Raw genomic sequence first — 12537 nt, 5'->3', positions numbered from 1 at the left:
TGGTATTTTATACAAGGGAAATCATTTAAGCTCGGCTCTCAGAAATCGGCAGAGATAGAGCAGTACATCTGCAATTGGCCCGTAGCAAAACACTGACCAACTTAAACACCAGACATCGAATTTGTCCTACCCTTTGTCGAACGGACCAGCGCCAGAAAAAGCGCAGAGTTGAGTATCTTGATGCGATGAAAGGGCCGAGAGATTTAGTTGATGAAGTTGATGCAGAAGAAGTGTAGAATCAAACTTCCGAAGATATAATCGGCGAAAGCTCTATCCCGTGCGTTAGTATAGAGTCACAATTATCCAAGAGCCGTATCCTCGGGTCACTCACCTCTCGTGCGAGGTACCCGAGCTCTGCTCCTCTTTATCTTCGTCTGCGAAACGGGCATTCTTCCCCTTGGAGCTGGGCTTGCTGGATGATCCGGAACCGCTATCACTTGTCTGCATACGGAGACTGGCCGTGAGGACGAACTGGCCGACAGCTGCGCTGAAGCCACTAAGGAAGGCGTTGAAAGGCTGAATATAAAAACAACGGTAAGATTGGGAAATCAATTGAGAAAATAGAGCTGCTAGTATCCAAGCTTCCATTCTTGAAGCAAGGATCTCAAATCAACTTACGTAGTTTCCGGCCAGCACGCAGTACAAGAACTGGAGTCCACCGACGAGAACTAGGAAGGCCATGAAAGCATCCAAGAGCAGTGTCCGTTGCGAAGTCGTGGCAAGATACTGCTCCCAGACATGTTGCGCAATTGCAGCCGCGGAGGCATTCGTCTTGAGGGTTGGGGGCCCCGAGGAGAGAGTTGCGGGCGTAACAGGTGCTGGCGCGGAGGTAGTTGAGGCCGCGTGTCGTTTGGCAGGCATGGTTGCTGAGATGGAAGGGTATGTCGGAGTTTGGTGGAGGATAAAATATTTTTGTATGGCTTGTGCAGGATAATAAAGGAGTGCCGCACTTTTGAAAGCGATTCAAGGTTGTTGAATGACACAATGGCGTGGGGGAAAGGAAGATCAATTGATGCCAGCTGGGAGCTTCGTTATCGGGGAAGGTCACGTGGTTGATATGCAGCCATCGGTGGATGGGGAAGTAAACCCATCCGTCCACCCACTTTACCAACATCTTTATTCTCTGAATAGCAAAGTTGGAAGCTGAAATATCATTATTCTGCAAGTATGCGGACTGATCAACTGCCAAAGAAATAAGACAACCATCCCTTTCTAGGTTCTGCAGCTCTGAGATCGGCTTGTTTGACGTCGGCTTCCTTGACATCGGCCTCATTGAGATCCGCGGCTCGTCGGTTACGAAGAAGCTGCATCATCTCGTCCTTGTCATGCCAATATGATGCGGCATGTTCGTATACTTTATCGGTGATCTTGATCTCTACCCCGCGATTGAGGAGAAGCCTCATCAATCTACTTCCATCTCGCAAGTTGGTCATAGTACCCCGGAGTACTTTCTGAGTGATCTTGAGCTCTGCTCCTCTGCGGTCGAGAAGAAGGTTCAAAATCTCTTCGCCGCTCTCCTCATTTAATGTAGCGTTCCAGACTACTTCCTCGGTGATCTCAATCTCTACTCCACGTTGATCAAGGAGAACCCGCGTCAACGCCTTGCCATTCTTCTCATTCCATGGAACAGTCTCCACGATTGGCTGGGTGATCTGATATTGGTACGGTCGAGCAGAAACTTCCGCACCGGCACTACACCTTCTTGACTTATTGCAGTAGCCCAGATCATATCTTCAGTGATCTTCATACCCTACTCATCAACGAGGAAAATCACAGCCTCTGTTAATGCCCAGTGTGCCACCCAGAACAAGGATTGCTGCCTAGCCGTGTTGTGGTTTCGACACAGTTCCCAGAAAGAATAACCTTCATGATAAGAAATCCAGTAGGCAGACTCAGATCCCGCCTCGCACAGTGTGACTACTTTCCGGATCCATTCACCACCCAGATTGTGACTTCGTTTCACGTGGGACATCCAATAAGCTCCAGAGTATCTCAAGAAGCCCTCCTGTGGAATGTACTGTAAGCGATACTGCTGACCCTTCATCCTGAAGTCTTCAAAGCAGAGATATGTAAGACACAGCTTTGTAAGAGATAGACGCGCATTCTGCAGGTCAATGGAGTGTCTCCTTGTACCCGCCACAGCCGTTCCAGATCCCTGCTGCAGTAAGAATTCCCTCGCAGTCTGGTGGATCAGAAACACTCGTGAATTCACGACGCTAACGAACAAGCCGCATACATCGCGTATCCACTTCTTGCGTTTTACGAAACCTTCAAGGTCGAGTTCATCGAAGCTCCTAGAGCTTGGAAGAACTTCGAGCGCAACGTCGATCTCGGATAGCTTTAAAGGCCGGTGTGCCGCGATAATAATTTCCAACAGACGTTTCCCATCTTATTGATACCTGCTGTTGCACCGCTGCAGGATTTTTTCGCAAGCCTGATCGACAGTTTCTGGGAGTTTATCAATTTCCCTTAGGATCTTGGCCTTCGTGTGGCCGTGGAAATCTCGAAGGAAATCAAGGGTCAAATGCAACCATAGATAGGTCCTATTCTGGGCGTCTGATAGCCGGCGCTTCAAAGCGTCCCCAATATCATCGGCGAGGTTTCTTTCAATCACAAACTCATCTACTCATCACCACGTCGATTTCGTGGCTGATATCTTCCTATTAATCTTCTCTGGCGGGGCGGATCGATGGGAATTGACGAGTCATTTTGCCAAATCTCCGTTCAATGTCACCATATGGACGACTGGTGACGAGAAACTTCATCTTAAGATGGCCATTTTGTCCTTTTTGACACATGTGATAAAATCGCTCCAGTTCCTGTATAAGTCGATCGCGATCATGCTGTCGGCACTCATCAAGAGCATCCATGACGCAGATTATATCTCCGCTGGAATCGAGGGCCACAGACATCAAGGCCTTCCACGGAGATTCAAAGTTTGATTTCAATCGCTCTTTCTCTTCGACTATTGTCTGTTATGCATGTTTCATGAAATATCTGTCTTGGCACAGAACACTTGATGTAGGAGAGCACAGATTGCAGTTGCCACACTATATTGCTCCTGATTGTCCTTGAAGAAGAAATAGCATACCATAGCTGACGTATCTCGAGGGAGAACATCATCAACCAGTGTCTTGGATAGGACATACTTTCTACAGCCGGGGCCCGCAGAAAGCCGAAGGAGATTTTCATGGTCGTTGCTCTTCCGTTCCTGAAACTTGGGATGGTTAAGAAACCATCCACATGTACCCTTGACTGGTGGAGGATTGATGTTTTTGTGTGCTTCATAGTTTGAGGTGCAGAAAAAGCTATGACCTTTGTTTGAGTTAGTATCTGGGGAATAACAGTGTTCCATAGAGAGTACCTAATTCCAGTGTTACGAGATAGACTTACCCGAAGACGGATCAGAGGAAAAGACCGAGATGGGAGCGTGATTGACTCCCTCTTGGACCCCGGAATTCCCCTCACCAAATGATGCTGACTCCATTTTTCTAGGTTACACACGTTGGCCCTTACATACGAGGCTCCCTCTTGTCTCTTTGATCAGCGAGGTCACAGATAGCAGAAGCAAATCAGTGAGGGGCAACCTCAGCCTCACCATCATGTGATTGGATAGAGATCCAGCGCATCATTTTTGACTGAGAATTCATTTTCACACTCATTCCTTCCATGTCACAATCTTCCTGTCTATGGCCATTATTGGTGCCTATTGATAAATCAAGTGATGGGCAGACTATAGCCATGCCCGAATGAATGTAATAAAACCACATCCATAGTAAGTGAGACCTAATACAAGATATGGGAATTGGTAACTATGGAACCAACTCTGGAGCTCATATAACCTGTCATTCCTTGGGCCAGGAAAAGTCGGGGATCAGGTTATGCCAGAGTCCAATCCAATTCGTGCAGACGATACGAGGCAATAATAGATCAAAATTGAAAATATTCAGTATCGATCCTAGGAGCTACATACAAACCCCAAACATCTCCCAACCGATCTCAAAACAGTACTATATACAAATCCATCCTTCTCTCCCATCACAGCTCCCTCATCACCCAATCAACCTTACATCTCATCCAGATCTTATCCGGTTTTTCTTCACCTCCACTGCCCAGCATCCTCCACACCCCCCGCAACCCTCTTCGCCCCATCTTCCACCCCCGTCCCCGCACTCCCAATAGCATCACCAACAGGTTTACCCGCACTGCCAGTAGCACTGGTAATAGTATCGCCCACACCACGCGTCGCAGCACCAGTCACGCCCCCAACGGTGCGTGCAACCCCGCCGACTGTGTTTCCTAGCGTGGAGGTGACGAATTTGGCGGCGCCTGTTACGCCGGTGTCTTGGGAGGAGGTGTTGATTGGCATTTTGATTTGGTTGTAGTTGTCGTTGTAGGATGGAGGATGTAATATTGATGTGATGTGATATGATGTGTTTTTTGTAGATGAGGTGGTTTGGACAGAATATATGACTTTCGAGGCCAATATTTCTTTGATGAATATCAATGGATTTAATTCTCAGGGTTGTAATGTAGAGTGTAGGAGGTTGGGAGGTGGTTCCGCGACGTTGTTATAGATCCCGGTAAGACAGCTATGATGTCATTGTTTACGCGGACGATGATGGCTGTGGCTGTGGCTGTACAACGCGATCATCTTTAATTTATCACAGCCAGTGGCACAGTAATCTGATAGGTGATCAGGTATGTATATGGTGTCTAGTTAATCTATCTGACTTCCATTTACATCATATGCCCGCTAGCCGTACTCCCGTCACTGCTAATCCATGTTCGCTAGGCCAAAGTGTGGTGTGTCTTTATGGTGACCTGCTAGGAAATGTTACATCCCCGTTACTGGCTGAATTCCGATTTAATGTGTCCTTCGACAAGAGAGAAGATAATATTTAATATTTGCACATTGAGTGGAGGGGAATATAAAGTCTGGCCATAAAAAGACCAAACACGTTTACACCATATGTCGTCACGTCGTGATATCAAAGCCAGAAAGGACCACCTCTATCGAAACGCCAGGATTCCAGAATGGAGTTGGGGGACCACCATCAACCATCAGCCAGGGAAAGCAATCATGCAAACCATTCTGTAACATGAGTTCCCTTTCCAAGGTCAGAACCATCATTCTCGACATCCATCTGGAAGTCGCGCATGACCTGGTCCCATTCATCCCAATTGAGAGTGGCAGTTTCGGGAATATTTACTTGACTCGTGAATCCATTGTTGTTCACGGGTGAAGTAAACGAGGATAACCCTGTGGGCACGTTAACTGCCGAAACTGGCTCTTGCATGGGAGGATTATCAAGAGTGACCGGTGCCAGGAAGTTTGTATTAGGGAAGATGCTCTGCAACGTCTCCCAAGGCCCCTGGTTTAGATCAATGTTCAGATCTGGTTTTTCTTGCAATTGCTGAGTTTGAGATGGAGGGATCGATGACGGGAGCGGTGAATTATTTGGCATGTGTATTTGAGGAAGCGTGTGGTGGTGTGTCAATGCAAAGTCGGTTGGATCAGGTTTATAGCCCGCGGCTGCAGGGTTGGGACCGAAATTGGTAAGAAGTTCTTCCTGTTGCTTGGCCCGAGTAGATGCCGCGCGTTTCATTAATGCGGCTAGCGGTCGCCAGAGCATGCCCTTTTTGTGTGTTGCTTGACGTTCCCAATCCGAGTAAAGACCCTGAACTGCATTCCACGCGCGATCGGTGACCGGGCAGATTGGACGCACGCAGACTTCGGAGAGAACGAAGGCGACTCCATGCCATTGCATGTTAGTTCGGAACAGCCAGCCCCATTTGGCGGTTTTCGGGTCGGTTTCCAACAAGCGGCCAAACTCGAGGACCTCGATGGCGGTCAGGAACAAACTCTCGCGAGTGGCCTGAGACACATTGAGCACGCGATCTTTTCGGGTCATTGGGTGATGCACAACCAGCCATAGCTTTGCAAGAATGAGACGGCCCACTGTGGCTGTCGCCCAGTGCATTGGGATATTCATGTCGCAGTGTTTGATGTACCGCTCCTCGACACGATTGCTGATGATCTGGATCATTCGTTCACAGCGTTCAATGCCGGGGACAGTCTCGCCCAGGCGGAATCGGGTACCAGGACAAGAGTAATTCGCACGTCGCAGTGCGCTAGTAATTTCACAACGAATCAAACAGAAAGTGACATCGGTGACGCCCTCGCGTTCAATCGGGGCCTCGGTCATTTCAGGCGTGATATCGTCGTCATTAATATTCAACGGAAGTCGCGTGTCGTACATGCTTTCGTTGATCTGCGGGTCGGTCCCATGATCTTCAGACGCTCGAACATCCATCAGACAAATATGCCACCACAAACGTCGACGCATCTCTGTCTCATATGGTTTCAGAGCAAAGTTGGTGCCATCTCGGTGCAATCCCAGTCCCTGAGCAAGGCGGAGAATGACCGAAGTCATAGACCAGACAAACTTCGAGTCATCCTCTCGGCGAACGCAAATCAAGAAGAGCACTGCTGCTTGGATAAGAACCAAGCTCTGAGTATTAAGGAGACCAGCTCTCGACAAGGCCTGTTCAACAGCAAAGCGATATCGTTTAACCAAAGTGCTTCGCTCTTCACCAAACCGGGCCATACACTGCTCAGGTCCCAAGCTGACAATAGCCGACAAGTAGATAGCAAACACGAGCGCTTCGTTGTTCTTATCCAGAGAGTCCGGGTTCTGCGCTGCCTCGACCAACAAAGTCCGAGCAGTTCCCTTGTGCACGATGGTTATCAGCGGCGCAACATTTTCTCTGTATGCTTCCCAAAACATCGACACCTTGGGAAGATTTGGGTGAAACTCTCGGAGGGAGTGCGATAGCGAATAGAAACCGAACAAAAAGCCGTCGTGGGAGCCCGAATGCGATGATTCCGGGGAGGGAACATCCTCTTCGTCGGATGAGGAGTGATCTAAAATATCTTGTAGCTCCTCGATCTGAGGATAAAATAGGGTTATCAGCTACTGTCGCACAGCCTATCGGCAGGGAGATCTGTGAATGCATGACATACCTCGTCCCCAAGGCTTGCCCAAAGTCGATTGCTCACGTATCGGCTCCTGCCTTCATCGATAACCAGTCTCCCAAACTCATTTTCAAACTTCTTCGGCGCAAGCTTCTTAGGATCGTCATTCTCGAACGGGCACCCAGAATCCTGGGCAGGCGGTGGTGCGGCGGAGCTAGAAGCAGTCGACGGCGCAGTCACCGTGCTAGGCGGAGCTGGAGGAAGAGGGGGGGAAAGTCGCAGACGGCTGGGTAGGCGAGATACTCGACGCTGACGCCGCTGACGCGGGATTCTCGGCATTTTGCCCGCTCAGATGCTCGATAACACCCTCGAGCCGACGCAAGCGGGATAACAGCTCGGCATCGGGCGGACGCTTAGATTTGCGCGGGGCTCGGCCCGGTGGGGGGAAGATGCAGTCGACACCAGCCTTGACACAATTGGAGCAAGGGGAGCGCTTATTACAGCGGACCTTCCGGCGACGACAAGTAACACAGCTTCGCGCACTGGCGATATCCGAGACCGGGCGCGGGGCGGTGGCGAGCACACCAGAACGCGCACTGTTCGGAGAATTCTCACTGGCGGAGGGGGAATTCAGCCCCCCCCTCCGGAGAGGCAGAGTGGAATGACATGACAACACACAGGGGAAGACCAAAGCTGCCCGCATTCCCCAAACCTGGCACAGAAGGGTTGTATATAGCTGGGGATTCTGGCGGTAAAAAAAGGACAAATCGTTACTCTTGACGTGTTGCCCGTATTCAAAGGGGCCAAGCCCAAACCACATGTGACCGTGACTCAGCCTGCCTCTGCCCGTTTGGGGAAATTTTGCGTTATCCCCGAAACCCTCGAGTTGTGGTTTATTCAACAGGGAGAGAGAAGATTATCCTTTCTACAACATACAATGATGTACTACCATCTACGAGAGCTTTTTTTAATGCTCCCCGTGACGATTTTTCAGAGGAAAACCCCCATGAAAAGCTCGTTAATTACCGGACATTCAGAAATGTTTTAGGCAAAATCCCGCAGTGCCCATGATAGCTCCGATAGCCCCGTCTAGGACCGATGGAAGCATATTCCACGTCCCATAAACACATGTGATAGGCATGAATAGCTTCCTATCATATTCCAGGAAAAGAGTGAGTTTGTAATGAGCACAACCAAGTCATTTGTGGACTATGGGATAACTTGGTGTGAATCTAACAATTCTAGCTACTAAACGAGATACATGCTTGCTATATCAGACCCGCTTCATGTCCTCTTCAATGAATACGAGGATGTTACTAATTCATGCATAGAACCTAGTCTAGGCTATAGGCTATTGAAGACTCCGGCTATTCTCGAAACACCATCATTACTAATGCTCAGCGCATTAAAGTTGCCAAGCTACGCCAAGGATTCTAGCACGTCGCCACCGCCTCATTACACTTTCTTCGTACTGTAACTCGAGATCCACTTCTCATCAGGTAAATGTCTATTTGAAGTACAGAGAATACTAAACACCTGAAACTGAAAAACTTGACTCATAAACGTGAGTATATCATAAACATATGATTATGTACAACGTATGTTTTTCTCGACCTATCAACACAAACACCCCTGCCAGGTATGTCCAACAAGGAATTCAACGCCATGCAAATGCAAAGAAAATGAAGCAAAAGAAAAAATAAGGCTGGAAATGATCTCCAACCCACCACGCTGAAGTAGAAACAGACATGGAATGCAAAAATGCAAGTGTATATGCTGATGAAAATGCAAAGCACGCTGGTAGATCAAGATGCGTCCATGCGAACGAGGGGCTGGTTGTTGGCTGAGCGAGTGGGTATATCACTTATACGCCAGCCACGGCGGAGGAAACGCTTCATGTTGCGTCTGGAGGAGATAGATTAGCATGATAATTTTAAATAGCAATTCCAGTAATGCTGTGACTTACTTCGTGTGCTCCCAGAGCTTCGAGTCCTCGTTAAAGTTGTGTCTAAAAAATAGAGTTAGCACACCGAATCCACTTGCATATGAAGAAGTGCAGACATACCCCTGGAAATTCTTATTCGTCAAGGCTCTCGGCCCGTACTCTTCCTCCAAAAGTAACGTATAAGAGTACGGGATCTTAACCGGCACGTCCTCAAAGTAACTATCCCGCAACGGGAAGATCTGGCTCTCCAGGTAGTGATGGCGATCCTTGCACATCAAAGCCTCTGTCTGGCCCCGCGCGCGCCGGGCGTCGTCCTTGCGCACGGCGGTGATATCAATGAATAGCCCGGACGAGGTGTCGATCCAGCGCGCATCAATCACGTTCAAATGGTCCTTCTCACTGCGCACAACGTAGTTGGGATTGATCTCGAGTACATATTTGCGGCCCTCGTTGACACCGGGTAAATCGAAATGATGCTCCGTCATGTTGTAGAATTCTGCCAGGAAGTGGATCGTCGGCTCGGAGATTTGTACGTCGAGGTCGTTGTCCCATGGGAAGATCTAAGGAACCGCTTGTCAGCAATCCGATTGCATTGTATGGGTCGTAATTTTGGTTCTGGGGGAGGTCGGGACCAGAGTCGCTTTTGTTGGGGGATAGCCAGGGGCAGCTTGAGGATACCTTTTGATTCCACCACCAGGAAAGAAGTGTACCATGCATAATCCAAGTTTCGGCGCCGATAGATGACATGGTCGATAGATAAGTCTGAATGAGGGCGGAGAGGTGGGGGGTGACTTGATCGTCGGGCAGGGGCTGATCCGCGAAGCTAGAGGCGGCATAGGTTAGCAGGGCACGCGACAAACATGAACCATCGTCAATGAGGTACATACCGGCCATCATAGTGATAATGAAAGCTATAGCAAGATAGTTAGTACTAGTCAACCGTAATCGTATTCGAAGGATCAACATACGAGGATTCCGCTAAAGTAGATACGAAGTCAGTCCAGGATCGAAAAGAGGGCCAGACGGCCCAGACCCCCCATTGCCAAGGCCGGGGGGCTGACTCGGATCAAGCCGAAAGGAATGAGGCTTACTGAAGTATTTCTCTGTTGGAATGTCGCCCTCGCTTTCATAGTCCTTGGCGACGTTCTCGCGCACACTCATAAAGTCGGTGTCGGTGTCATTGGGCTGGGCCACGGTGAGGACGGAGGCTGATAGGAGACCATAAAGCGCCAGTAGGCTCGAGGTGGAGAATCGCATGGCTTTCGTGATGGCGCTATACAGAGATCGACAATGGTATATTCAGCTCGGAAAGTATATACACGAAGCCCGGCGTGGAGGGCGCGATTGAGCGGGTGAATAATATTCTTTCGGTGGGTTGTTGATTCTGAATGTGTCACGAAAGGGGGGCCGGCGATTCAGAGATAAGAAGGGAAGTTGAGTTGTGTGTGTGTATGATGTATACCACACCGATAATTACCGTCGGGGAGAAAGGGGGGAGGAGTGAAAAGAAAAGAAAAGAAAAGGAGAAAAACGAATGATCAGGCTAGGAATCCAATCACTATAAGACCAGAAGAAGAGCCTATCGGTAGGGAAGGGAATAAAAGGGATTTGAAGGTCGGAAAGGAATCAGGGCGGGAAAATGGGAGAGAAGAAGGGAGTGGGAGTCGAAACACTTTTAATCTTGATTCCCTCGTGTGGTCAATTACCCGTTCAAGCCATTCGAGATCAGTTTCCACCCCGACACATCCGATCTACGAATCTCTCCGTGGCTTGGTGCCATCGAGTCTTGGCTGACGGCCAGTTCAATCTTTTACGCTTCCCCGTTGGCTGTCAAAGTCTCGGCTCTCCCCATCCGGGCCCCCTGATTAGCCATGCGGAGTATGCAAAACTAAGAAAATCAAGGCTGAAGTCGCCTTCAAGACCGACCTTGGTTAGGTCTTTTTGGATGGGGTAAGTGATCATGCGAGTTGAACGGAAGTGCAGCCACCCTTGGCGAAAGTCGTATTCGTTCAGCACGCGAGTTGTGAGTTTCGGCAGAGATCCGGCTTTGGCTGACGAGTCGCCAGAAAAAGTCTGCGCCCGCCACCGCGTCAATACTCGTCAGCTCCAGTCTGATTCGCGTCCTTTCTTGAATTGTGGAGATGTCCAGAGGCTGAACATCAGATAAAAGCGGCTACAGTATCCGTAAATTTTGGAAAAAGGGATCTCTTCCGTATCTCTATAACCCCTGGAAAAGTGCCCATTCAAGGGTTCTTTTATCAAATGATCTTATGAGATTTACCATTTTCTGATGAATCAATTGAATGAACTTCCTTCCCGCTACAGCATACGTACACACATATGGTCCTTACTCCGTACTAGGGAGGTATTACGACATGTCTTCCCACTAAGACCTTTCTTAAATGAAAAAATATTAAAGTAAAGAACAAAGCCAAAAAAAAAAAAAATCCCACCATTCAGTCAATAGGCATAGGCGCTGTAGGATCTGCTCTCCCTCGTACTTCGTACTCCATACGATTCCGCCAACCGTCCGCTCCGCCCCACCTCCATCCGAAACGTCAGCCTGTACAAAGTTCCCCTACAACACTACGCTCCTATACGTAGCACTACATCATAGTAGTACAAACTCCGAGCTCCAGGCCGACCAGGTAGACCACACGACCTCTTGGCAAGACAGGGATACCCCAGATCCTAATCCTAATAAAAACCTCAACTCCACCCCCAACCTTATGTCCCTCGAAGGCCCTATACATTCTACCGACAAAATTAACACAACATCGACAATACCGATGCCTACGCGTCCTCAATAGCCATCTGACTCTTAATTTCAACGCTACACCGCACTCGTCGCGGATCTAATCAAAGGAACCGGGACCAAAATGACGCGATTCGATCGGTACCCAAATGCATACGCGTCCTTCTACCCCCTCGGGAGGCCCGTTCGCTCCGCCCACTATAGTACGGTACTCCGCCGGTCCAAACCAGCACTTATCTACAGTCCTGTACCCGACTCAGCAGATAAACAAGTATGGGACAGCAAGGCTAATTCTGAAACCCCTTTAAATTTACAGCCACCGCCTCGCGGCACAAAAAAAGCCTCGAATGGCGGCGGCTACTACGCCGGTGCTGCGGAGTCTCGCGATATCCCGCAGGGAACGAGGACTTGTGTAAACGAGATTCTCTCAAAAGGCGCATGATCGGTCACGAGTTCGCTAGAGTATCTCCTCTTGAGATTGGATATGGCAGACGATACTGGCAGTACGTCGGACTCCGAGATGCAATCATCTTTGAAGGATAAATACCTCACCTATGGTACGTTAGACATAGGCCAGGATCTATGTGGCCTGAAAGCCGATCCAGTAGTGCAAGACGCCGTGCGTACGAAGTGTACAGTGGCGTTGCTGAGGGCTGGGATTATTCGCGGCATTGGGGCTGAATGGGTGATAAGCCTTCGGCTTGAGTCAGGACAGAGTCTTGAGAGGTCTGGTCGAGTTCCAGGAGTACCTGAGTTTAGTATCTCGTTGGCTGGAGAATCGGGGAAATAGAGGAGTGAGGCTCTGCCGCTTTCTAGATCTTCGCCTTGGCCCTCGGTCCCCCGCCGATGTATACAAGC

At 49.2% G+C, this 12537-nt stretch overlaps 7 protein-coding genes across 7 annotated transcripts; 1 reads left to right on the top strand and 6 right to left on the bottom strand.

Annotated features, from left to right (window-relative positions):
- Window positions 1-203: 203 nt before the first annotated feature.
- Window positions 204-861, bottom strand: N7473_000925 (putative oligosaccharyl transferase subunit Dad1; the record flags this gene model as incomplete). Its single annotated transcript, XM_057146865.1, has 3 exons — window positions 204-270; window positions 332-516; window positions 619-861. The coding sequence occupies 3 exons, from the start codon at window positions 859-861 to the stop codon at window positions 204-206; spliced, it is 495 nt and encodes a 164-aa protein (XP_057014751.1).
- A 317-nt stretch (window positions 862-1178) lies between these two features.
- On the bottom strand, window positions 1179-2388 carry N7473_000924 (uncharacterized protein; the record flags this gene model as incomplete). The annotated part of the gene is made up of 3 exons (XM_057146864.1): window positions 1179-1692; window positions 1755-2338; window positions 2380-2388. The coding sequence occupies 3 exons, from the start codon at window positions 2386-2388 to the stop codon at window positions 1179-1181; spliced, it is 1107 nt and encodes a 368-aa protein (XP_057014750.1).
- A 275-nt stretch (window positions 2389-2663) lies between these two features.
- Window positions 2664-3487, bottom strand: N7473_000923 (uncharacterized protein; the record flags this gene model as incomplete). Its single annotated transcript, XM_057146863.1, has 3 exons — window positions 2664-2972; window positions 3017-3315; window positions 3394-3487. 3 exons carry the CDS (start codon window positions 3485-3487, stop codon window positions 2664-2666), a joined length of 702 nt encoding a protein of 233 aa, XP_057014749.1.
- Window positions 3488-4099: 612 nt separating this feature from the next.
- N7473_000922 (uncharacterized protein) lies at window positions 4100-4369 on the bottom strand (the record flags this gene model as incomplete). Its single annotated transcript, XM_057146862.1, has 1 exon — window positions 4100-4369. The coding sequence occupies one exon, from the start codon at window positions 4367-4369 to the stop codon at window positions 4100-4102; it is 270 nt and encodes an 89-aa protein (XP_057014748.1).
- A 712-nt stretch (window positions 4370-5081) lies between these two features.
- Window positions 5082-7318, bottom strand: N7473_000921 (putative C6 transcription factor; the record flags this gene model as incomplete). Its single annotated transcript, XM_057146861.1, has 2 exons — window positions 5082-6953; window positions 7028-7318. 2 exons carry the CDS (start codon window positions 7316-7318, stop codon window positions 5082-5084), a joined length of 2163 nt encoding a protein of 720 aa, XP_057014747.1.
- Window positions 7319-8784: 1466 nt separating this feature from the next.
- Window positions 8785-10181, bottom strand: N7473_000920 (uncharacterized protein; the record flags this gene model as incomplete). The annotated part of the gene is made up of 7 exons (XM_057146860.1): window positions 8785-8884; window positions 8946-8987; window positions 9045-9484; window positions 9603-9747; window positions 9812-9835; window positions 9893-9902; window positions 10016-10181. 7 exons carry the CDS (start codon window positions 10179-10181, stop codon window positions 8785-8787), a joined length of 927 nt encoding a protein of 308 aa, XP_057014746.1.
- A 1622-nt stretch (window positions 10182-11803) lies between these two features.
- On the top strand, window positions 11804-12121 carry N7473_000919 (uncharacterized protein; the record flags this gene model as incomplete). The annotated part of the gene is made up of 2 exons (XM_057146859.1): window positions 11804-11950; window positions 11996-12121. 2 exons carry the CDS (start codon window positions 11804-11806, stop codon window positions 12119-12121), a joined length of 273 nt encoding a protein of 90 aa, XP_057014745.1.
- Window positions 12122-12537: the final 416 nt, after the last annotated feature.

This window comes from Penicillium subrubescens (assembly GCF_028828155.1).
Source record: "Penicillium subrubescens strain IBT 31985 chromosome Unknown utg000001l_segment0_segment0, whole genome shotgun sequence".
NCBI classification, from domain to species: domain Eukaryota; kingdom Fungi; phylum Ascomycota; class Eurotiomycetes; order Eurotiales; family Aspergillaceae; genus Penicillium; species Penicillium subrubescens.
This window is presented reverse-complemented; position numbering and strand designations above follow the sequence as displayed.